The sequence below is a fragment of the Durotheca rogersii genome, assembly GCF_024521655.1.
Source record: "Durotheca rogersii strain YMJ 92031201 chromosome Unknown GGS23scaffold_4, whole genome shotgun sequence".
Lineage (NCBI taxonomy): Eukaryota > Fungi > Ascomycota > Sordariomycetes > Xylariales > Xylariaceae > Durotheca > Durotheca rogersii.
The window spans coordinates 2,065,789-2,089,716 of NW_026251235.1; the positions used below are offsets into that span (position 1 = coordinate 2,065,789).

At 56.2% G+C, this 23,928-nt stretch overlaps 7 protein-coding genes across 7 annotated transcripts; 4 read left to right on the forward strand and 3 right to left on the reverse strand.

Annotated features, from left to right (window-relative positions):
• The first annotated feature begins 39 nt into the window (after positions 1 to 39).
• GGS23DRAFT_617302 (uncharacterized protein) lies at positions 40 to 2,416 on the forward strand. The gene has a single exon (XM_051520854.1). The coding sequence runs from the start codon at positions 401 to 403 to the stop codon at positions 2,366 to 2,368; it is 1,968 nt and encodes a 655-aa protein (XP_051374918.1). The 5' UTR covers positions 40 to 400; the 3' UTR covers positions 2,369 to 2,416.
• Positions 2,417 to 3,728: 1,312 nt separating this feature from the next.
• GGS23DRAFT_617304 (multidrug efflux transporter AcrB transmembrane domain-containing protein) lies at positions 3,729 to 7,894 on the forward strand (the record flags this gene model as incomplete). Its single annotated transcript, XM_051520855.1, has 2 exons — positions 3,729 to 3,995; positions 4,055 to 7,894. 2 exons carry the CDS (start codon positions 3,729 to 3,731, stop codon positions 7,598 to 7,600), a joined length of 3,813 nt encoding a protein of 1,270 aa, XP_051374919.1. The 3' UTR covers positions 7,601 to 7,894.
• A 676-nt stretch (positions 7,895 to 8,570) lies between these two features.
• Positions 8,571 to 10,719, reverse strand: GGS23DRAFT_374500 (uncharacterized protein). Its single transcript, XM_051513378.1, has 3 exons — positions 10,469 to 10,719; positions 9,637 to 10,324; positions 8,571 to 9,567 (listed from the first exon to the last, which is right to left on the reverse strand). The coding sequence occupies exons 1-3, from the start codon at positions 10,502 to 10,504 to the stop codon at positions 8,663 to 8,665; spliced, it is 1,629 nt and encodes a 542-aa protein (XP_051374920.1). The 5' UTR covers positions 10,505 to 10,719; the 3' UTR covers positions 8,571 to 8,662.
• Positions 10,720 to 11,611: 892 nt separating this feature from the next.
• Positions 11,612 to 13,681, reverse strand: GGS23DRAFT_555987 (Metallo-hydrolase/oxidoreductase). The gene is made up of 2 exons (XM_051515633.1): positions 13,025 to 13,681; positions 11,612 to 12,942 (listed from the first exon to the last, which is right to left on the reverse strand). Exons 1-2 carry the CDS (start codon positions 13,300 to 13,302, stop codon positions 11,916 to 11,918), a joined length of 1,305 nt encoding a protein of 434 aa, XP_051374921.1. The 5' UTR covers positions 13,303 to 13,681; the 3' UTR covers positions 11,612 to 11,915.
• Positions 13,682 to 13,861: 180 nt separating this feature from the next.
• Positions 13,862 to 18,404, reverse strand: GGS23DRAFT_555988 (Gryzun, putative trafficking through golgi-domain-containing protein). Its single transcript, XM_051515634.1, has 3 exons — positions 17,796 to 18,404; positions 16,167 to 17,712; positions 13,862 to 16,111 (listed from the first exon to the last, which is right to left on the reverse strand). The coding sequence occupies exons 1-3, from the start codon at positions 18,066 to 18,068 to the stop codon at positions 14,142 to 14,144; spliced, it is 3,789 nt and encodes a 1,262-aa protein (XP_051374922.1). The 5' UTR covers positions 18,069 to 18,404; the 3' UTR covers positions 13,862 to 14,141.
• An 810-nt stretch (positions 18,405 to 19,214) lies between these two features.
• On the forward strand, positions 19,215 to 20,913 carry GGS23DRAFT_603567 (RXT2-like protein; the record flags this gene model as incomplete). Its single annotated transcript, XM_051519489.1, has 4 exons — positions 19,215 to 19,290; positions 19,345 to 19,466; positions 19,539 to 19,701; positions 19,763 to 20,913. 4 exons carry the CDS (start codon positions 19,215 to 19,217, stop codon positions 20,911 to 20,913), a joined length of 1,512 nt encoding a protein of 503 aa, XP_051374923.1.
• A 653-nt stretch (positions 20,914 to 21,566) lies between these two features.
• GGS23DRAFT_594355 (phospholipid methyltransferase) lies at positions 21,567 to 22,472 on the forward strand (the record flags this gene model as incomplete). The annotated part of the gene is made up of 4 exons (XM_051518151.1): positions 21,567 to 21,627; positions 21,686 to 21,725; positions 21,845 to 21,861; positions 21,955 to 22,472. The coding sequence occupies 4 exons, from the start codon at positions 21,567 to 21,569 to the stop codon at positions 22,470 to 22,472; spliced, it is 636 nt and encodes a 211-aa protein (XP_051374924.1).
• Positions 22,473 to 23,928: the final 1,456 nt, after the last annotated feature.

The window sequence follows — 23,928 nt, forward strand, 5'->3', positions numbered from 1 at the left end:
TCACTTCGGCTGCTAACTCGGTCGATTTATAACGGGGCTATGCTCTCTGCGCCGGAGCAGGTCTTTGGAATCCGTCCGGGATTTGAAGGCCTGCGGCAGCGCGCCCTTCCTGATTTGTCATGACCGGCTTACATGACATGGACCGTAAATCGTCATTGAGTATGGCGATTAGCTAACCTGTTGTGAGGCCGGGAGGGTTAGAGGACTGGCGTGAAGCTTCTAGCGTACATCCTCCGCGGAGCTGATCGCGACTGGCATGTTATAAAGGCGCCCAGAAACCTTGGGGTAAGTCAGTTCATCATGATCCAATGCGAACCGGGTCCTCCTCCATCGATTTCTTCATCTTCATCTCACAACCGTACCTAACCTACCTAGCGCGTAGCCACGGGGATGGTTCCAAATGGCACAGCTCACGACCGTCAAGCCATTTCAATTTCACGCCGGGGAGCAGGCTATGCACCGTCTGCTCCACGTGCCCCCACAAGATAATCCCACTAACTTCGGCCTGCCGGCGGGACACGGGTATCGCATCTCGCAGTCGCCTCTCGTCGCCTTCGGGACTCTAGACCAGCAGGGGCGGCCCTGGGCAACCATCTGGGGGGGCGAGGCCGGGTTCTGCCGGCCGATCGCACGGAACGTGCTGGGCGTGCGCGCGACGGCTGACGCGCGGCACGATCCCGTGCTACGGGCGTTGTTCGCGACGCCGGGGGCCAAGAACGAGGATGAAATCGTCATCGGCGACGGCGACGACGCGGTCGTCCGGCCCGAAGGGGGCGGCAAGCTCCTCGCCGGCCTCGCGATAGACCTCGACACGCGCGACCGCGTCAAGATCGCCGGACGCATGCTCGTCGGCACCGTGGCGCGAGCGGGGCCGGGGCGCGACCGTGGCGGCGACGGCGTCGGAGACATGCAGCTCGCCGTCAAGATCGAGGAGGCGCTCGGCAACTGCCCCAAGTACCTCAACCGGAAGCGAATCACGCCGCGCACCCCCGCCCCGGAACTCGCGAGCGAGGGGCGCGGCGTGCCGCTGCCGGTGGCGGCCGTCGACCTGCTCGCGCGGGCGGACATGTTCTTCATCGCGAGCGCCGCACCGGGGGCTGGCGAGGGCGGGAGCGGGAGCATGGACACGAATCATCGAGGCGGGACGCCGGGGTTCGTGCGGGTGCTGCGGAATGAAGAGGGCGGGACGGCGCTGGTGTACCCGGAGTACTCGGGCAACCGGCTGTACCAGACGCTCGGGAACCTGCACCTGGACCCGCGGGCGGGGCTCGCGGTGCCGGACCTGGCGACGGGCGACGTGCTGTACCTGACGGGGCGAGCGACGGTGCTGGCGGGGGCCGAGGCGGCGGCGTGCATGCCGCGAGCGGCGCTGGCGGTGCGGATCGACGTCGCCGAGGCGCGCTTCGTGCGCGACGGCCTGCCGTTCCGCGGCGCCGCGCTCGACGACTCGCCGTACAACCCGGCGGTGTGGCAACTCGCCGGGGAGGCAGGGCCGGCGCCGGCCGACCGCGACCGCGCAGTCGCGACGGCGGCGCTCGTCTCCCGAGAGACGCTAACCCCGAGCATCTCGCGGTACGCGCTTAGGCTCGAGCCGGGCGCGGATAGAGGAGAAGGAGGAGGGCGGGGGGCGTCGCCGACGTGGCTCCCCGGGCAGCACGTCACGCTGGATTTTTCCGGAGAGCTCGACTGCGGGTGGATACACATGCGGGACGAGGACCCGCAGAGCCTTAACGACGACTTCGTGCGGACGTTCACGATTAGCTGCCCCCCGCCGGCCGACCGCGACGGAGACGCCGAGGGGTCGGCCCCCCGCGTGCTGGAGATCACGGCGCGGAGGCACGGCGCCGCCACGCGGCTGCTCGAGCGGTGGAACCTGCGGGTGCCGCTGGAGATCCCCGTGCTCGGGTTCGGCGGCGCGGAGGGCTTCCGGCTGCCCGCCGGCGGGGACGCTGGGGAAGCGGACCGCACGAGCGTGTTCGTGGCGGGGGGAGTCGGGATCACGCCGCTCATGGCCCAGGCCGCGGGCGCGCTGCGGGGCGGCGGCGAGAGGCTACGCGTCCTATGGAGCCTGAGGGCGGAGGATCTGGCGCTCGCGGTGGCGGTGGTGGGCGCGACGGCGGGGCTCGCGGCGGTGACGCGGCTCTTCGTCACAGGAGGGGGGGAGGCGGACGCGCGGAGGGACCTGGAGGCGGCGGTGCGGGGGCTGGGCGCGGAGGTGCTGGCGCGGCGGATGGCGGTAGCCGACGTACTGGCGGCGGGGGCCAAGGGCCGGCGGAAGTTCTACTGCTGCGCGGGCCGGGAGCTAACGGAGGTCCTGTTGCAGTGGACGGCGGGCGAGGACGTCGCGTGCGAGAGCTTCGCGTACTGATCTGCCGACCGGCTTGGATAGTAGCTACGGGTCGCGTTCGCACGAGTCTAGCCTCCTTTGGCTGATCTCTGCTTACGTACATACTGTCGGTCTACTTAGGGGGGAGGCAGGGTGGCGCTTTTTTTGGCGTTGATCACATTGCCTATGGTAGTGGTCAAGCCGTTCAGGGGCAAGAGGAAGAAGAAGAAGCGGTAGAGGAATCGGCGTCTCGGCTGGGAAGACCCTGCTTCGCTCGTTCCCACTCGCTCTTTGCGGGATATGTAGGTATGTGTTTGCGAGGGATAATCGTGATTGGTATTTATGTGTTGGCGTTTATGTAGGTGTGTATATAGGTAAATGTTATGCATCATCGTCTTGATTCTACGTCTTCGTAGACAGGTGCTGTCGTAGGGGGACGCGTGCCTCCCGCTATCCGCCACTTGTTACCTATTCGTAGGCGTTCTTAGCTATGCGAGAACCAGACGCATGTGGGCTACGCGCCGAGTCCCAGCGTCCGCCCTGGAGAACCGTGCTCGATAAGGTGCATCACATCAAGGAATGACGCCGTATCAACGGAGGTCCTTACCAAGTCGGTAACCGAATACGAAGTACCTTACTTATTATATGTATAGGAGGTACTTATCTATATGTAGTAAGCATGCCATGCCTAGGCAGGTATCTATATGTCTATTGTATGTGCAACGCGGGCATTCTAGTAAAAGCGAGGGGATGTTGATCTGGTTTCTCGCAGGTAGAAATCTTCAGTTGATCATATCATTGTCGGCACTCTAATGGGCGTCAAACCTAATCCGGATGTACCTAAATCCATCAATGCAGGTACCTCAGGGGGCAGGTATCTGCCCCACAGGACAGAACAGATACCCGTGCGGAGGTGGGATTCTGGCACGTGATCAAACCCACCTATGCCCATACCACCTGAGGTACCTCCTATGCAATGAGTCAAGAACTAACTTCTTGGCGCAAGGTCCACGTTGGAGCCGTGGCCGGCAGGCACGGGGCCGCCCATTTGATGACGCAGGACAACTCATGCGACCTGACCTTAGGTACTCTCTTGAACCATCGCCCTTCCACCATCCACCATCCCTCTCCGGCCAACCTCATCCATCCCACCCCGTCTTATCGCCCGTCGCCCATCATCCGTCTTCTCTGCCTGCCATCCCCCATCCCATCCCCTCCATCACCAACCTGCGAATTCCCTCACCTTCGTTCATCCTAGTGCCTGCGGCACCAGAACGGCTTCCTTAACCGTCTCGTGCCCTGGACCATCTCGCACCCTCGCCCTCATGGTGTTGACGGCGCCCTATCGCGCTAGCTAGGCCTCGCAACATTACGGCCTGATACGGCCTGGTAGGGCACCAATATGGCCCCGTTGCCTCGCCTCGTCGCTGCTGTCGCCGCTCTGCTGCTGGCCGGCGGCGCTGTGGCAGACGAGCTCTACACACCTAAACATGAAGCCGGACGCTGTGCGATGCGCGGCCAGTGCGGTAAGAAGAGCTTCTTCGGCAAACAGCTGCCCTGCGTCGACAACGGACTGGCTACTACCCCCGACCCGGAATTTGCCAAGGAAATTGAGGCCGTGTGCGGTCCCAAATGGAAGGATAGCAAGGTCTGCTGTAGTACCGAACAGGTCCGCCCTCCGTTGCCTGCCCCTTATTCCCCGTTTCGCCTCTGCTGACAGGTGTATAGCTCCAAGCACTCAAGTCCGAGCTGTCCACCCCGAACCAGATCATCGGCTCCTGTCCCGCCTGCAAAGAGAACTTCTACAACCTGTTCTGTTCCTTCAGCTGCTCGCCCGATCAATCGCTGTTCATCAACGTGACGAAGACAATCGAGAAGAACGGCAAGACGTTGGTTGCCGAGGTCGACCAGCTGATTTCCAAAGAATATGGCGAGGGCTTCTACGACAGCTGCAAGGAAGTCAAGTTTGGCGCGTCGAACTCTAAGGCTATCGACTTCATCGGTGGCGGTGCCAAGAACTACACCCAGCTCCTCAAGTTCCTCGGTGACGAGAAAGTGATCGGGTCGCCCTTCCAGATCAACTTCCCCGAGCAATATACGGATCCGGCCATGGCGCCGAGACAGATGAGGCCTAAGAAGTGCAACGACGAGGACCCCAACTTTCGATGTTCCTGTGTCGATTGTCCTGCCGTGTGTCCGGAGCTTCCCGAGGTACGGCAGGCGGGATCGTGCCGAGTCGGCGTTCTTCCTTGTCTATCGTTTGCCTCGATCTTCACGTATGGCATACTGCTCTGTACACTCGTCGTGGCCCTGGCTGGCCATGTTGCTTGGATGAAGCATGTGCAGCGGCGAAGTGAGCGGCGCCACCTGCTGCATGGCGCCGAACCGAGCGATGACGAAGACGAGGGCGACTTTATTAATGGTACTATCTACGACCGGCCCCAGAGGGACTACGCGATCAGCAGCTGGTGCAGCACCGCGTTTAGCAAATTGGGCCATTTCTGCGCGAGGTATCCTGGGATTACCACCTCTTCTAGCGTCATACTGGTTCTTCTTCTTTCTACCGGCTGGATCAGATTCTACGTCGAGACCGAACCCGAGAGATTGTGGGTGAGCCCCGAGTCGGCAGCCGCTCAAGAGAAAGCATTTTTCGATCAGAACTTCGGTCCCTTCTACCGCGCGCAGAAGGTCTTTTTAGTGAACGACACTAACCCGTTAGGACCCGGCCCGGTCCTCAGTTACGAGACGCTGACGTGGTGGGCCGGAGTAGAGAAGAGCGTTAAGGAGCTGCGGGGCGAGACATCCCGCGCGAACTTCCAGGAAGTGTGTTTCAAACCGACCGGCTCCGCCTGCGTCGTCCAGTCTCCAACTGTTTACTTCGATGGCACGAAAGCCTGGAGGTCCTCGTTTCAAGAGTGTGCAGAATCTCCCGTGGGTTGTCGCCCTGACTTTGGACAGCCGATAGAGCCAAATATGATCCTAGGTGGTTATGATGGCATCGAGAATATCACCGAGGCGCGGGCCATGACGGTGACATGGGTGGTCAGCAATCACCCCAAGGGAAGCGCCGAATTGGCCCAAGCCATGGACTGGGAGCGGTCCTTGAAAGACCGGCTCTTAGAGGTCCAGAGCGAAGCGGCAGATCGTGGCCTACGACTGTCCTTTTCGACCGAAATCAGCTTGGAGGAGGAACTAAACAAATCTACAAACACGGACGCGACAATCATCGTCATTAGCTATCTGGTCATGTTTTTCTATGCTTCGCTTGCCCTGGGTTCGACTACCATGACGATCCGTGGGCTAGTGAGAAACCCAGCTGTGGCTCTGGTCGAGAGCAAATTCTCGCTAGGTCTAGCCGGCATAATGATCGTTCTGGCATCCATCGTCTCCTCTGTCGGACTCTTCTCCTTCGCGGGGATAAAGGTCACGCTCATCATTGCTGAGGTTATCCCTTTCATCGTATTGGCTGTCGGAGTGGACAACATCTTCCTCATCGTCCACGAGTTTGAGCGTGCTAACCGAAGCGACCGGGACGCTGTGGTCGAAAAGAGGATAGCCAAAGCACTTGGACGGATCGGCCCATCCATTCTCTTTTCGGCCGTTACGGAAACCGTCTCTTTTGCTCTCGGGGCATTCGTCGGTATGCCGGCTGTCCGGAACTTCGCGATATATGCCGCGGGTGCGGTATTCATCAACGCGCTCCTCCAGATGACTCTGTTTATTTCTATCTTGTCCTATAACCAACAGCGGATCGAAAACTTCAGGGCAGACTGCTTCCCTTGTATCCAGGTCAAGGCAGCTCGCATCTATCTGCAAGATAGTGCCAGCATTGGCGCCCCTCGCACATTCGACGAACCGGATGAATCATTGCTAGAGCAGTTCATCCGGAAACGCTACGCACCAACCATATTGGGTAAGAAAGTGAAGGTTCTTATCGTCACCGTTTTCTTCGGTTTCCTCGCTGCCGGTGTGGCCTTGATTCCGTATGTGAAACTGGGTCTAGACCAGCGAGTCGCTCTACCCGACGATTCCTATCTCATCGACTATTTCAACGACGTGTACAGCTACTTGGATACCGGCCCACCTGTGTACTTTGTTACCAAGAACCTGGATGCAACGCAGCGCACGAACCAGAGACACCTCTGCTCCCGCTTTACGACCTGCGAGCAATTCTCCCTCACGAATATACTCGAACAAGAGCGAAAGCGGCCCGATGTTTCTTACATATCTTCACCGACCGCCAGCTGGATTGACGATTTCCTCCTCTGGCTAAATCCGGATTTCGAGAGCTGCTGCAAGGAAGACGGTAAAGTCTGCTTCACTGGTCGGGACCCCTTATGGAACATCACCTTGGCTGGTATGCCGGAAGGTGACGAGTTCGTTCACTACTTGCAGAAATTCCTGCAGTCTCCAACTACCGAGGAGTGTCCTCTGGCCGGTCAAGCTTCGTATAGCCAGGCTGTCGTCTTGGACGCCGAGAACGTCGATGTTTCCGCCAGCCATTTCCGGACTATGCACAAACCCTTGCGCAGCCAGGACGACTTCATCAATGCCTACGCGTCGGCCCGCCGCATTGCCAACGATATCACAGCCAACACGGGGGTCGAGGTATTCCCGTACAGCGTCTTCTACGTTTTCTTTGACCAGTACGCGAACATTGTCAACCTCACCGGCGCGCTCCTTGGCTCGGCAGTGGCCCTCGTCTTCGTGGTCTCGTCTATTCTTCTTGGCTCTGTCGTCACCGCCCTCATCGTCACCCTGACCGTGACCATGACCGTTGTGGATATAATCGGTGCGATGGCAGTGTTTGGTGTGTCGCTCAATGCCGTTTCGTTGGTAAACCTAATCATCTGCGTCGGTATCGCCGTCGAATTCTGCGCTCATATCGCGCGGGCATTCATGTTCCCTTCGGAGTTGGTTATGGAGGGGGCTAAGAATCGCTTCCGCGGCCGGGATGCCAGGGCTTGGACGGCACTCGTGAATGTTGGCGGATCGGTCTTTAGCGGCATCACCGTCACTAAGCTGCTCGGCGTCTGCGTCTTGGCCTTCACCCGGTCCAAGATCTTCGAAATCTACTACTTCCGTGTGTGGCTAGCGCTGGTCATATTCGCAGCCACGCATGCGTTGATCTTCCTGCCGGTGGCACTATCGTTGGTTGGTGGAGAAGGATACGCCGACCCGGATAGCAAAGGAGGCATTGTGGAAGATCTGGTAGCCAGACGAAACCTAGCGACGATAGACCGGGACTATTCCGACGACGACGACGACGAGTAGTAAATATTCGCAGAGCGGAAGAAAGAAGGACAGAAAACAAGACAGAGCCGCAGCTGTAAGATAGGATGGATCTATAAACTCGGCATATCGTATCCTCAGACCGGAGGGGGGACTATCAAATTTGATTAATACTTGGAAGCAGCGTCCTACACAAGTTGAAGACAATTAAGCGGGTTTACTATGTAGAATTATATAGGTAACAAGTCAGCCTCCCCACGTCCTTCAAGACGAGAATGGGTTAATACGGGTCGACTTGTATGCCAACTAATTTGTCTACTTACACTACAACGTCGACTATGAACAAGGGTATATAATATGTATGTCGCGCGGGAACTTACACGTGCCCACCTCTCAAAATGGGAAGTGTACGCATCTACAGATTACTGTAACTATACATCGTATACATCATCACTCATAACGCAATCCTTGCCCGTAAGTAAAGCTAATGTCCCCGATGCCAACGTGTTATCTACGACCGAAGCAGACCACACAGACCGAGGCGCCGATCTCGAGAGCCAGTTAGCAGCAACCTAGTTGCCGAGGACGGGGACACGCGTCTCCGTTCGCGGGCACGAACTCGGTATCTAGATGGCGCCACTCAGTAAGTTTGCCGCCGGGGAGGGAAGGGGGCCATTTCTCGGCATGCAAGATGGGAGAGAACGTGGTATAGATGGGGGGGTACCGGGCGGATTCCCGCGTCGCGTTGTAGCCGACGGGAATCCGGCCGGGGAGAGATACAGGACGAGGTGTGTGCCAACGCGTGCTATGCTACCCTACACACCGAGCACCTGCAGAGGGTCTACCAAAAATTCCGAAATGCCGTCGGCGTCTCCCTCTGGTAGACTCTCATGTCTTGCACGCCGAGGTGTAGATACATAGATAACCCAACTCGTCGTCCATCCAAATGTGTGTTGCTCGGGGTTTAGAGAGGGCTTCCGCGCAGCCGCGCGGCTGCCGCCTTCACATATTTAGGTGAATATGGTGTGGGGGGGCAAGTCGGGTTCGTCGCTTATCTAGAAGCGTTCTACCCTTCCTTCCCCTCCTTAAACAAAAAAAAAATCGTTACTGCCTCCCAGTGACGCAGAACGCGCCGGTCAGGACCTCGATCTTCCACCCGTTGTTGACGAGGGCCTTGGAGACGCCGATGCGGAGCGGGGACCTCCCGTCGGGGTTGTGCCGGCCGATGCCGGTGACGACTTTGAAGGGGGCGGCGCGGGCGGCGGCACGGCGGGCGCGCTCGTCACCGGCGTTCTCGGCGGCGAGGTCGCGCCACCAGTTGCCGACGCGCTCGAGAGCAATGGTAACGCCATCCTGCACCGTCATTCCGTGCAGATCGATCATGCCGGGCGCGCTCTGCTCGTCGACGCGGAGGTTGGCAAGGGTGGCGGCGGCGCGGCGGAGGTCGTCCGTCTGCGCGCGGGCGCGCTCCGCGAAGAGGGCGCCGGCCTGGCGGAACAGGGGGTCCGACCGGCCCTTCTTAAAGGCGGCGGTGGCGGAGGCCATCGAGTGACTACGCGAAGCGGCGAGGCGCTGCGACACCGAGGCGGCGGCGCGGAGGCTCGTCGGCGACTGTGGGTTGGTGGTGCTCGCGGGCTCGAGCGTAGTAATGATAGTAGGGGACACCACGTCCGAGTCCGACGCCACGACGCGATACGGCACGTCAATTTTTAGGTATGATGACCGCTCGAAGTGTTCTGCTAACACGCGGACGACGTCTACCGCGTCTCTTCGGGTCGGACAGATGTCGATGACTGACGTGATATACTGGCGAGGTATCCAAAAGAACCCAGATACTTCTTGCTGGAAATCAGACAATAAATTAGGATCCGCCAGCGGCAGGCCTAGAGCGATGTAGTTGTCCAAGATCTGCACCACTGTAGCCCCAAGAGAGGCCTTGTGTCGACGATAGATGCTAGACACCTCCGATTCTGATAGGTTGAACCGAGTAGACACAAATACAATATCATCTATAGAAGGCATTTTGTTAATATCACCTACGGAAACGGTTTCTTCGACTCGGTAACTAAAGCCCTTACCACTCTGGACTACCTCGTTATCGATTCCTCCTTCGGGTGCGCCCTCAGGACCGGTGGCTCTCGGGGTAGATACTTTGATTCCTCCCCTCCTCTTCTTCTTACCCTTCTTCTTCTTGCCCCGAGAATCATCGTCAGATACGTAAAAGCCGTCAACGCCTTTGGGGCGCTGGTTCGTCTGTTCCAGCCACTGCAAGTTAAGGAGTTCGTCAATGGCAAGACTCGCGTCGCCCTTGGATTTCTGCAGAGCTAGCCTCACGTCGATGCGCTTCAAGCTAACGAACATCTGAGCGAGTTGATTTTCCTTCTCGTCATCGCTGAGCCCGTCAAAGACACCGACGTGGGAAAGCACCGGGGTCTCACGAGTCGAGATCCTTGATGATCCCTTCGAAGTTAGACTCGGAGGGGTCGAATTTTCAGTGGTGGAGGTCAGGCCGCTTATACTCTTTATGTCGCTGACGGCCACACTAGCAATCTCTGCACCGTCATCCGGCTGTGAGGGATTGATGTCTACGATACCATCAGCGCCAAGGCCACTGGCGTTGAAACCAGTGGCTTCCTCTGCTTCCACATCTTTAGATATGGTTAGGAGAATTTCGCGGGCGGCAGCAAACTGCTGAGGATCATCCAAGTCGAAGTCACTAGAAATAGATAGAATAGTTGTCTCGTCAAGAAGCGACCGGAGCTCCTCCTACACTCAAGAGATCAGCTTCATTCAAGAGAGCAGGTCGGGAGGCAAGCCACCAGGAGCGCGTGATGGAGAGCTACAAGGATGAATAGATGTAGTGTAGGTGTGGATGGGCTGTTCGGCATCGGACACGGTCGGGATACTCACGATGAGTCTGCTAGCTGGGTCTCCCATACTAGCCATAAGGATACAGTACTTTTATAGGCCCGGCCGGGGCACAAAAGCACATTTCAGAGTAAGCCACCGAACACTTCGTCACTGCGGCGAGGTGGGAAGACGGCGAGAGGCTGGGTTTAAGTAGATGAACTCCAAACAACAGTATTGTCGTTGATGCATGGTCGGAAACGAAGACCGCAAAAGGGAGAAAGGTAGCCAAGGCAACAATCGGGTAGACAGGCGCTCGCCTAGGGTCGACCTCCGTTCGCAGACAGCAAAAGATGTGGGATGAGTGGGATGAGTCTACGATGAGTCCGCAACAAGAGTGACGAAGTCCGATATAGAGTATGGTTCGGGACAGGGAACGTAAGCAAGCAGGGAGGCAAGCAGAAGAGGTTCGAACGCTGAATGCGTTTTCTAGGACTGGACTAGTAGGCGTCTTATATAGGAGAGGAGTGTCAGTTGCTCGGAGTGGGCGCGTGTGTGTAGGTAGGCGACGAGATTGCAGGTGCTGCTCCTATCCCTGGGCTCTGGAGAAGACAATGGAAGTGAATTTGGGGAAGTTCTAGGATGTTTGGGTAGGCGGACGGGCACCCACACCCAAGGCTTAAGTATCGCAACCTAAGTGACCTTAGCGAGATACCTTCAGTTGGGTAGGAAGAGCCGCAAAATGCATGTACCTTGGGTGCACATGGCATAGGAGGTAGGTACCTAGGTAGGTAAGCAGTAGGTAGGGGGGACATGATTACGTTGACATAGCCTGATCATGTGATCGGCGTTTTGCCTAGCCGGAAGCCATCAAGCTAAAAAGCTTGTCTACATGTACCTAGGTAGGCACCTATAGGTACCTACGTTAGGTACCAGGCAGTGCTCTCCCGCTGTAATGACATGTATGTGTAGGTACCTAAGATAGGTAGGTGGGTACCTACATATCGTATAGTCTACAGAGGTAACGCAAATATACATAGCAGGCTTAGGCTGGTTACTAGGCCTACACATGTTGTTCCCTGCCACATCCTATCCTATAGGACCCTAAAGGGGAGTGGGAAGGGCACATCCTAGTCCGTCCCGAAATATCAAAAGCACTCGCCTACGGGTAGGCAGTCAAGTGTCTCAAGACCGTCACCTACCTGCGCACCTGTGCATATCGACACCAGCTCTTCGTATTTGGTTCTGTAATATTGGTGTTTGTAATATAGTAGGTATACCATACCTACCTGCAAGTAGGCATAACATAGGTAATGTATAGAGATAGCAAAGCGATTCAAATCCAACGCATATTCCTATACCTACGTAGCCCTCTCTTTACAAGCTGCGCGAAAGCCCCCCTTCTCCCGCTTGAACTCCGCTGTCACCGCCAAGGCAACAAACAACCCTCTCAACTGAGGTGTCAACCCATCCGGTACGTACGCCTATCTATGCAGATTATGCAGCGCCCTCAAAACTCCCGGCTCTCGCCGATGTCGCATATGTCAAACAGGCCCGTCTCGGCCAGGCCCTTGCGCTTCAGCGCCTCTCTGAGCAGCTTCGGCGGCTCCAGCACCGGCTCGGGCGTCAGGATCCAGGTGCCCCAGTGGATCGCCATCGCCCTCTTGCACTTCGTCGCCAGGAAGATCTCCACCGAGTCGGCCGGGCACGCGTGCACCGACGAGAACACCGGCCGCGGGCAGTACGCGCCGATCGGGATGAGGCCGAGGTCGAACGAGCCGAACTTCTCCCCGATCTGGCGGAACTGCGGGCACACCGGCAGGTGCTGGTAGTCCGGGCCCTCGTAGTCCGTCCCCGCGGGCGCTTTCGGCACCGCGCGGTATCCCGTGTCGCCCCCGAACCAGACCGACTTGGCCGGGTCCCCCGACGTGACCGCCCACGAGCACCAGAGAGTCGTGTCCCGGTCGAAGGCGGACCGGCCGGAGCTGTGCTGGCAAGGCAGGCACGATATCCTCGCAGTTATCGACTCCGACGGGGCCGGGCCGTCGTCAGCTTTCGCCTCCGCCGCCTTGCCAGCTTGCGGCGACAGCGTGAGTTCGGCTTCCTGCCACCAGTCCAGCTCCGTCACGTTATTCAGGCCGCCCTGCTTGAACCACTTCTGCAGTCCCAGGCCGACGAAGAAGTGCGCGTTGGGGTGGTGCTTCTGGATTGCCTGCACCGTCGGGTACGACAGGTGGTCATAGTGCGAGTGGCTAATGACTACTGCGTCGACGAAAGGCAGGCTGGCGATGTCGCACGGCGGCTCTGTATACCGCCTGAAGGCCTGCATCGAGACGGGCGCGCAGCAGTCCTCAAACACGGGGTCAAAGAGAACCCGCAGGCCCGACGGGTATTCTACATAGTAGCAAGCGTGGCCGAGCCAGGTGGCACGGAGCTTCGACGACGCGCGCGTCGGAAGGAACTCGGGTTTTACCACAGGCACCACCTTGTCCTCCGGCTTTGGCTTCGGCCAGACGAGCGACCCCGTGAGCGGCTCTCTACGCAAAAAATCCTCGTTAGCGGGAGCGCAACAGACACAAAGGCCCCTAGGCCCGGGGGGAGGGCCGGGGGCAAACGTGCATTGTGGTTATCTTGAAAATATCCCAACCGCTGATAGATTGAGAGGACGGGTAAGGGTTGCGAAATTTGATCGTCTTCCCATGTCGGTTCTGGATGTGATGAGCCTTGGTATCGAACTCCTGGGCCTCGGCAGCCGGCGACGGACGCACGACCACGTTGCTGTAATACGCTGCCATCGAGAGGGCGAGGGTAGCACCCGATACGGAAGCCCTTCTGTAGAGTTGGCTAGTTCGAACCCCGGGTCCGCTGGAGAAGAGACTTCGGAGCAGCGGATGCATGAGTTGGGTCAGAATAAAGCACGTTCTAGGCCAAATATATATGCGTATATATATACGTATACTACGACCAAGGGCATCCAAAGAAAGGAGGGGGGGCCCAAAGATCTGGACGGGTCAGACTCTAGGAAGGTGGCGTAAGATCATTGGGGCCTCGCAATCTCGTATCCGAGTGTCGTCGACGACAGGCTTCCAGCCGAGAAGACGAGCAACGCGTCCTTGAAATGAACTGTGCGGGAACTCCGGCTGGTTGTAGCTGACTCGGAGTTAGGGATTGCGATGGGGGAGTTAAGAAAATGATAACCCGAGTCGCAACATCTTAGACCCCGGCCGCGTCCTAGAACCCGAAAATAGAACCATGATGACAATGGGCAGATCGAAATTCCTACAATTACCTAATGCGCTCTCCCTTACCTTCGGCTAGGTACTTAGTACCTACAAATGCACCCCACCGTTAGATTAGGTAAGGTACCTCCTGTAGACACCCCCGGTTACGTTGTACCTAAGTAGATTCGCATACCCACTAGGTACCTCTACTATGAGTATAATGTCGGGTTTTCAGGGTGCTGGTCCCTCTGTTGATTAGATGTACCCCTATCGGGCCCTGGAGAGCTTCAAGGATTCGATAAAGCGTCAACTGTGAGGATCACGTAGGTACTGTAAGACAGGCGCCCTGGAGCCTGGGATTTGGTTCCGGTAATATCGACTCTAACGTCGATATCGTTGATAGAACCTATAACGCATTACCATAAAGATATCTTAAAATTTCTACAGAGATTGGCAAAAAGGGGACGCCATCTCCCCATAACCCGTCACGGAACCTAGACCCAGACCCAAGCGTTCTATTCTTCCGTCTCTCGAGCTGTTTCAGACGGGTCGTTTCCTGCCGAGAGGCTGCTGTCGCCGTCGCCGTCGACTTCGTCTTCGGGAGGAACCCACACCAGGATGCCCTCTTTATCGCTCTTCATCCCTTCCGTCGGGATGATCTTGAGGATTTTCTGGAAGTATTTGTCACGCACGACCAGCGTCGGTCGGACCCACGCGCCCCTCACCAGCGGCAGCAGCCGGTACGTAACCGACCTGCGGGCGACCGGAAGCACGTTCAGGGTTGTCGTCTTGACCCCCGAGAACGCGAACTCGTCGCTGGGCTCCATCGTGAGCCCGAACGTCAGGAAGTGAGACGACGGGTTCTCTATCGTGATGTCGAGGAAGACCAACTGAGGCGTCGCAGCAGAAGGTGGCGAAGACGGCGACGAGCTCGGCGGCGAGTAATATGATGCCCCGGCAAGAACTCGAGGCTCGGAACTGGTGACAAAAAATCGCGGAAGTGGTAGGGTCGTGCTATTCACTTCTCCCGGCGATGAAGCAAGCCGCCGCCACTTGATAGTGAAGGCGAGGTCGGCTGTCGCTGGCGACCTATCATCGAGGTCTAATTTCTGGGCGATGAGCTCGAACTGTGCTTCTTCGATCGTCTTGGGGCCGATGATTGCCCCATCTTCTGATATAGACTGGCTCTTGGATGTCTTGCAGCTTACGTTCCCTTGCGTAGCAACGATACTCACATCTAGATCCAGGACGGTTAAGTCTTCCTGCGCAAAAGAAGCGTACCGTGTGGCAAGGGACCATTTCTGGGTCAATCCGCGAGGGTGGCGGACGATCTCATCTCCGTCAGACGGCTCCTGGATATCTTCCGAGCTGAAATAGTTGGGCCACTCTGGATACAACCTGGGAGATAGGTCGTAATTTGCCTCGAAGGGGTTGACGATATTGATGTGGTATGTGACTTCTTGGATTATTGGCGTCCCTGGATCTGACACTAGGTGATACAGAGTCTTCAAAACCAAGTCAAACACCACGGGCTGATCAACGGGGTCAATAATGACGGTAGCCTTTGCCGACTCGGAGTTTGGCACCGTTCCGACCGAGATGCCGTCTAGCCTCGATTCCTCGAATCCCGTAGCACTCGACTTTTCCTCGCCGCCCTCAATCCGCACCTTATAGCTAGGAGGGTCCTGCCCATATATGGCTGTATCCAGCGTCGTAATTGCGTGACTATCTTCTTCATTGAGAATCTCCAATCCTAGCCTGATGGATTCGCCTGCATAGTATTGCTCAAGCAAATTGACAAGTCTGATCTCCATCTTCGGCGGCCTTGGAAGCACATTGATTTTATGTGGGTTTGTCCGTGTAATCTTCTTGCGAGAGGACAAATGTGAATACCAAAGGCCCGCCATGTTGCTGTCTCGAACCCTCATCGTATATCGAAGTATAAAATCCTTGGGGGCTAGTAGAACCTGTATAGACGACGCTTTGGCGTCACCGGGCTCCCTTAGCGGAATTTCTACTTCGAAGACCCTGGCTTGCCCTGGGAGCACGGTCAAGTCATCTCTCCCCTCGAGTAAAATTGCACGAGTCGCCGGAGAACTAGTCTCGGAATCATCGTCAGAACCGACACTATCGCCGATGTCGACTTCATCTAAAGCCACTTTAGTAACGTGTAGCGTTGAAGATACTGGCGTCTGATTATCGCCGGGCCGGTGTTTTATATGTAATGTGCGCAAACTTCCGTCGAATTCAACTCGAACTCCGTCGAAGACCACCGGCGCAGCATCCCGGAACGAGCTCGAGATAATCGAGAGTTGGGCAAGACAACTCTGTCCGGCCTTTCCCTCTTGATTTTTGAATACAAAGGAGGCTTGTAGGAATGATGTTACATGCTCATCGCTGATATCAACCACAGCCCTGTCTTCCCCGGCTACACCATCCAATGACTTGGTGATATCGTAATGCCATCCAGGGCGCTTGGAGAACCCTAGTGATCAATAAGTCCATCAAGTCGTCACATTTTCACGGACAACCTCGCTCACCTCTATGCAGAAGTTCCCAGTCGATGGCAACGACGAGATCCCTTTGGCCGGCTTCGGCGGCTGCCTTTCGCAATGCCCAGCTCAATGTTTCCGTGATGTCCCACCATCCCTCCCTGCGGAACGACATGCTCCTCCATAGAGGCGTTAGCATTTCCAAGATCTGTTTCCATTCACGCATCCCCTCAAGCTCCCTGCAGCACTCGAGCGCAAGTTCTGCCGACGATCGTGTTTGGTTTCGTCTCTGAAATTCGCTCCGTGCTAGCACTAAGTGGTTGAAAATCAACAGGGCGTGGTTGACGCCGGATCCGACCAGTGGGAATTCTTCGTGGGGTTCTGGACACATGTACGTGTCGTAGTTGTAGGCCTTATTCGACTGTAGTTGCGAAGACTTGTCTGGCGGTTCTCGGGCGTCTTCGGATATGGAGTGTGCTAATCTTCGTCTATCGGAGAGATGCCGCGCAGCCGCGCGGTACCAGTACCCCGGGTGGTGAAGAAGCTCCCATGGTTGCAGGCGATCGGCCGAGAGATTCTTTTCGGGCTGGCGATACGACAGCATTGTGGACGGCTCCAATTCAGGGAAATTCGCCCTCTCGACTAGGTTGGCCATGACCGTACACCACCTCGCTTCCCAAGCCTTCCACCCGTAGTTCTGCGTCCCGCGGCCCCTCCGATCAACAAGGTCGAATACCCTGTCGTGATGTATTTGCCACCTCCTAACAGCTGCAGTGCTTTGCCCAGCCCACAGTAAGCAATTCAAGACCCGGATTGCTATAATGTCAGCCAAGAGCCGTGCATCATTGAACCTAGGGTTCCAGCCTGGAATAGTTTCGAAAACATCGGCGCCAAATAGGGTATCGTATGCTTGTTCATAAGAGCGTAAGGCCACGTCTATTTCCTGTCGGAACTGTGCGAAAATGGCTGTCTTGAAGTCGTAGCGGACGTTCCAACCCTGAAGGGATAATGTGTGAGAAGTACCGCTGGTTGGCGGAATAGTAGGCTGTGGCGCGACCCCTCTCCCCTTCTTTTTGCGAGCGTGCCTCCCCAGATCGCGATAGTACTCGATAGCCTGGTCGAATACCGCACCTAGGACACTATCCACGGCGTTCTCTAATTCTGCCTCAGTTCGTTGGGTGGGCAGGCCAAAAAGAGATGTCTTCGGATCCAATCCCGTACCTCTCCTGATGGACTCTAATCTCTCTTGAAACTGGCCTACAGAGGCCGGCGACTGGTCGCTTAGGATGACCACGACGAGGCGGCACTTATAACCCGACTGTCCGATAGAATTCTTGACAGCGTTTATGTCTGTTCTGAGTTGGTTGTCGTGCAGGGTCGCGAGGGACGGGTCTGATGTCAGGCTGTAGAACGACAGGCAGACGCTAGGCACGAGCTCCTGGTGTTTCTGGAGCCATCGTGTGTCTATCAAGCCGTCCGGGTATAGAGTAGAGCCCGGGCTAAGAGGAGAGAAGGGAGAATGAAGAATGAGTGGTGATAATGGCGTCTCGAAGTTTTCCTGGAGGTGTGCGCGACGGGGGGGCAGAAGGAATTCCTGGGCCACAGTCAAACTCTAGACTCCGATAAAAACATGACTTGCCGTACGAGCAGCTGCGGATGATGGCGGCGAAGACATACCCTTCCGATAGCTCGAATCTTGAATTTGTATTTCTTCGAGGTATCCCCAGAGTCGGAGTTCCAGGGAAGGCCAGCGGCATCCTTCTCTTGGATATAACGGAGAATAGTCCTCGCTTCGCGGCTATCTATCGAAGGCAGTTCCGATCGGATGAGCGTGCCGTGCTCTCTCGGGTCGTGATCTGCGAGGGGGGGCTTGGTGGGAGCGGCCCCCAGACCGGAGACGACGAGGAAGGGGACATTATGGTCCAGACTACCTGCTGGATAGTCATCCATTGGTCTACTTGGATAGAGGATCGGGAGGCATTGGTATCGTGGCGTGTATGAATGGGCGGAGAGTGGTCATGCCAGATGGCGATCAATTCAAGTTCGGCATATGGCATACAACACCCTAGAAGAGGCTTGCCGTCAGTCTAGAGACGTGGAGGATCGCAAATTCCTTCTCGGAGGCGGACGGCTATTCGGTTGACGCTTTCTTCCGCTTGGTTTCTTGCAGTTCACATTACGTAGAGTCTGCGCAGCTTAGGTTGGCTACCGAGACGACTTGGTGGCCTACCGGTTCTCGCATTCCTGTGATGGCTTCTGGTGACCTCACCTAGCGGCTCACATTATTTTCCCTGATTGCAGGTCGGACGGCCGGGCACCGCTCGTCCCGACCTTTCTTATCTTGGTAGAGAGTCACGCCCTTATCAGAGGGACCACATGAAGGCGTGCATGCATGGTATGCATTATGTACTCAGCACGTTAGTTGTATGAAGTCAGTACCTTCAGATACTTATCACCGAGGTAGAAGGTCGGTATATGGGCAGCTCTCTAAAAATCCCTGTCCAGTACATGGCATTATGTACCCTCTCTCTGTCTTAGGTAATTGCAGAGGAGCTTCCCGCGCGTACTGCGGGCAGAACAGCCTTGTTTTCGGGCTCGCTCACAACTTTACCATTCCCATTCCCATCCACATACCTGCCCACTCGACGGTGTTCTTGTCAATAACCAAAAAATGGTCCGCTGCCAATTCTCGGGCGGTCTTCTCACAAATTCGCAGCGTTGTGCACAATAGGCGCCATACTTCTCTACGGACAAACTACGCAAAGCCCTATGTACCTACAATATCCTTTACAAGTATTCTCGAGCTCGCGTCTCTTGAGCATCTGAGCGTCCCAGTACACCCTGCTCTACCACCTACGCCGTCCATCTATTTCTGCAACCAACACCTCAACACTCAGTTGACCTCCGCGAAAATACGGCTAGGGCAGATTGACTCCCTTGCGCCCGACGAAATCATCCATCCATCGCCACAAATCGAGCGGCCGCATACCGAGATATTCCTCCGTCGAGGCTACCACGAGCCAGGTAACGGCGAACCGCTGTGGGAACGGTGTGGGCTTACAGATACCTGAGTGGCTACGGGAGCAGACGGCCACAATGTCTGCGACACAGCATATCCTCTTCGCCGAAACGATTGCGGCGATGAAGAAGGCGCTCAAACGAAAGGCATACGGTAGGTTCCTGTGGAGCCAGGCCTCACTCTAGTGCTGACCTCTAGGTCGTGCAGACTCGGATTCGGACTCTGAAATCAACTACAACGGAAATCGCGGGCACAAGCTCAAGAAGAGGGCAAGATTTGTCCACGAGGGACAGCTTGCGCCGCCCTCAGGACCTGAGGTTTACAAAGAGGTACGTTGCCACCGGATCGGTAGAGGCTGGTGGGCTGATGAAGCTAACACCTAACCTGCTGGTATTTCGTAGGTTGTGAATCATGCTGGTCACCACAGAGCAATCATTAGTCGGAACCCAGTCCTCGTCGATGACGAAGGCTTCGAGGTGGAGAGCGGCGACGAAGAAGAATATATCCGGGATGTCACTGATGCGGCGGCCGAATTTAACCCATACGCCAATGTGCGGCTTGAAAGTTGGTGTTCCCTCTCCGGCTCGAGGGGTTTCCGCGGTTGCTGATGGTTGCTTGCCTGCAGATATTCTCGCGCCTCTTACCTCTATCACCGACCTTCCCAGACATCCCACCTTATCACGATCCTACACCTCCAAAACTCTCACAGAATTGGCGAGACAAGGGCTACATACCATGCACAAGGAGAATGCAGCGCTCTGGAGGGTGAAGCATCTACAGACAATGCTTGTGGGCGACCATATCTGGGTGCCCTGCGAAATGATGCTCGGTCCCAACGACATCGAATTGTATCGCGACGATTATGTGGACTACCAGAGCCAATCACAGGGGTCCGTTAAGTCAGATGCCAACGTAGGGACGGTGAAGAATGCGCTGGCGAACAAGGGCAACTCCTTGGAGGCCGTAGCCAAGACCGAAGGTCCTATGAGCATAGATGGGAACGCAACAACGAATGGGGAAAGAGCCGATAGCGTTGATACCCCTATGGTCGACGCTGAACTACCCGTTAGCATGGTCGTAGCCGTTCCAGAGCCAGCAACCCAGAGCGGAAACGCTTCTAGTAGGGGTCAGAGACGAGACAATGGCCAAAATGACATATCCGACAAACCGGAGAAAGGTGGGAGAATGGAGACGGCCGAAAACGCACGGAGCGCAACCGGCATCGCCGACGACGAGATAGCGGGGTCGACGACAGTCGTGGGAGGCCCTAGCGGGTTAGCGATGCATAACCTAGCACACCCCAGAAGGCAGGAAGAAGCCGATAACAAAGTGGTGCAGCATAGTCAAGCTGGCCAAGGGCTTGAACACGGTGGCAGTCAGGCAGTATCAGTGACGTCGGAATTCGCGGATGACTCCCCAATACACCCGCTCTTCCTTCCCCCGCGGTCGTCTCACCCTGACCGGGACCTAGGGATCCCAGAGGCAGAAGCCGAGGATATGCGACGACTTTTGCAGCTCTACGTACAGAAGCAAGAGGAAGTATGTCGAGGGGCAAAGCGACTATACGAAGGGCTTCTCCGTGCTGACAGGATGCGAAAAGCGGTTTTGCAATGGTCCAAGTACGAAGCGCATGTCGGGGCGAACCGCGACCTGTCGGACGGAGAGGACTGGTACGATAAAGAGGAATGGGGTTTGGAGGAAGATCTTAAGAAGGGACAGGATGAGGAGGAAGAGGACATGGCGCAGCCGGCGAAGAAAACGAGAACGCGCAGGTGACGATGACGATGCTAACAGGTGGTGGCGACGGCGGCAGGATAGAGTACCTGGGTTTGCATCTTCGTCACCGGATGCCCAAGGAAGTACTTGGCCAAACGGGGTAATTATCAGATCCGAAGGGATTCCGAATAAATGGAGAGAGTACGCGACTAAGTCTGCTCACCGTGCAAGTAGCTGTGCATGTACACCGGGGGGCGGGGGGGATCTGCCAGGTGCCTAAGGTCTGGCGACGGTTGCCTATCAACATCAAGTACATTCCCCCTACCTGTAGGTACCTACCTAGGTACGTAGGTACGTTATCTTCTAACAGGAGCACCCGAAGGTACGACTAATGGCCAGGATAAAACCCGAAAAACGATTCGATAAAAGTACTAACACTAGACGGGCTAGCGAGTTGGCTGTTACCTCCTACCACATTAAGTACCCATAGGTACCGGAGCTCCCCCTGCTCAACGTTTTTTTCGATGCTCGAAATATTTGAGATGCTAACATCGCAATTATGTAGACAGATTGACTCGAACAAACCCCAGCCAACGTCCTCGCCCACGCACATACCCCATCACCTCCCCGCTCGATACAGCATAACCAGGCACGGCCTTCCTACAACCTCCCTCACAACTTTCCCGTAGCGTCCCAAGAAACCAGGTCAGAATATGGCGCCGCTCGAAGCTCCCGCCACCAAGCTGGTTGATCTCAGCCAGATAAGCCTTTTCGGTATAGCTAGGAACCGAAGCAACCGACGTGAAAACCATGTACTAACTGTTGAGAATAGTCTCGGCTGGCTCCATCGCCTTCAACCCACTCTTTTGGAAGTAAGTTCTGGGGTCCCTACGCCTACGTTCACGATACCCTCCCCTCCTCTTCTGCCCCGTCGTCTCTACTTCCCCTTCCGCCTCATCCTCGAAGACGTAGAGGCTAACGACAGCCGCAGCATCATTGCCCGGCAAGGTCCGCCCATCGAACCCCCGTCTCCCTTGCCGTTTCACGTCTCGGCCGTCATCTCGTAGGGGCATGGCATCCAGGGTCTGACGCATGTTGCAGAATATCACAATAAGATACTCACCAAGCTCTTTGGCGGCCGCTCGCAAGCTGCTTGCTACGCCTTGGCCGCCACCATCTTCTCTCTCGGGCTCGTTCGAGACTTCCTGTACGAGCGCGCCCTCCGCCAGCAGCCGTCGTACCCCCTGCTGGAGCTGGACGAGGTCAAATACCTGGCCTACGGCTTGATAGCTGCCGGCAACGTCCTGGTGCTGTCGTCCACTTGGGCGCTGGGCGTCACGGGCACGTTCCTGGGGGACTACTTCGAAATCCTCATGGACGACATCGTGACCGGCTTCCCCTTCAACATCACGGACGCGCCCATGTACAACGGCTCGACGTGCTCCTTCCTGGGGGCGGCATTGCTGTACGGCAAACCCGCCGGGATCCTGCTGACGGCCTGGGTCTTCGTCGTCTACCAGATTGCGCTCAAGTACGAGAACCCGTTCACGGCCGAGATATACGCAAAGAGGGAAAGAGAACGTGCCGCAGGAAAGGAGGCTAGCAAGAAGTCGCAGTAATCGGAAGTCGGGTGGGAAAACAATTGGTGTGGACGGAATGCCGAGAGTTGCCGAGAGTTTTCCGAGACCGGCCGGTCGTAAGATGGATCGGAACAGGGAGGCGTCGGAGCACACTTCGGGTGAGGTCCATGTGTAGAACGGGTGTAAGCTACTGCGGCGGCACGCTCGGTAATTGTATGTGCGGAATGGGGGTTGGCTTGTATTCGCCAGGATAAACGTCTAGGGGCAAGCTGACAGGATGCAAGATGCCCTTGACTTTCAAGATGTCACCGGTGGGAAAATAGCCAGAGTGGGTTTCACCAGTCCTTCGGGGGCGGAATTCTCATGATTACGACCTACAGCATCTTGGTAGTTCAAGCCCAACCTGTTCGCTTTAGATACAAGTAATGCCTATTTGTAAAGCTTACTTGAGCCCTCGTCGCAAAGGATGGCCACGGTCCATTCTAGGGATCCGTCTTGAGGATTCTGTCCGCAAATAGTTGCAACCGGCCGCTCGGCTACGTCACTGGCCTAATTCCTCCGCCTCCCGCGCGGCCCACGACATATCTCTCATCTCGGAATACAGGTCTAGTTCTTCTCTTCTCCACCTCGTACCATTAGGGAAGACCGCCGCCGGAGCTTGTTAATAGGCGGGATTAATGGTTGGTAATGAAGCCACTCGGGATTGTGCATGAAGGGGTGCTGCTCACCTAGCAGGGACCCGATTGCCATGGAGACCCTGGTACTAGCCTTCCCATTTGCCCCGGAGGTACCATCTCGTTACTTTTTAATAGTAAGTACAAGGCCGGTCTAGAACGAGGGCTACGAAGGGTTCTCTTCATCTTCATTTATTATGAGATTGTCGGTTGAGATGTCTCTGCGGGGAAAGCCAGCCTTTTATTAGGGCTCGTGTCCTTCCATGCAGCCCTCTAACGCTTTTAGTAGAGCCGCTCACGAGATTACGTCGTAGATGGGCTTTCCAAAGTCACGAATAACAACACACCGACGTATACGATTTAATTATGCTCTGGCCGTTGTTGGAGATGCTGGATAGGATCGCTTGCTAGGGGGTAAAGAGGCGCCCGCCCGGCTCGATGTGCCAGCGGAGCGCTTTGGTCGGTAATTTTGCGCCACTATAATATCCAGCTCACTTCGAATGTTGCTTCTTATATAAAGGTCACCGCAGACATAAACAGTCTTGCGATGATAAATAATATCGGGCCACCTCGATCACATGAGGTCGTTATTCGTCGCTTCGTCAACTCGCCTCCCTCGTTTCGTTGTACGAACTGCCACAAATCTTTGACAAGCAAAGGCGTTCGTAAGTCGTCCTTATGGTGGGCTCTCTAACAGATCGTGCCCGGGCTGCTATACATGGTGTACGTCTTGCTATTGCATCGACACTGAGTTATCCTAGGTATCTGGCCGTTCCGTTGGATTTCAATAAACTGTTAGCTATTCCTCGGTAGTAATTGCA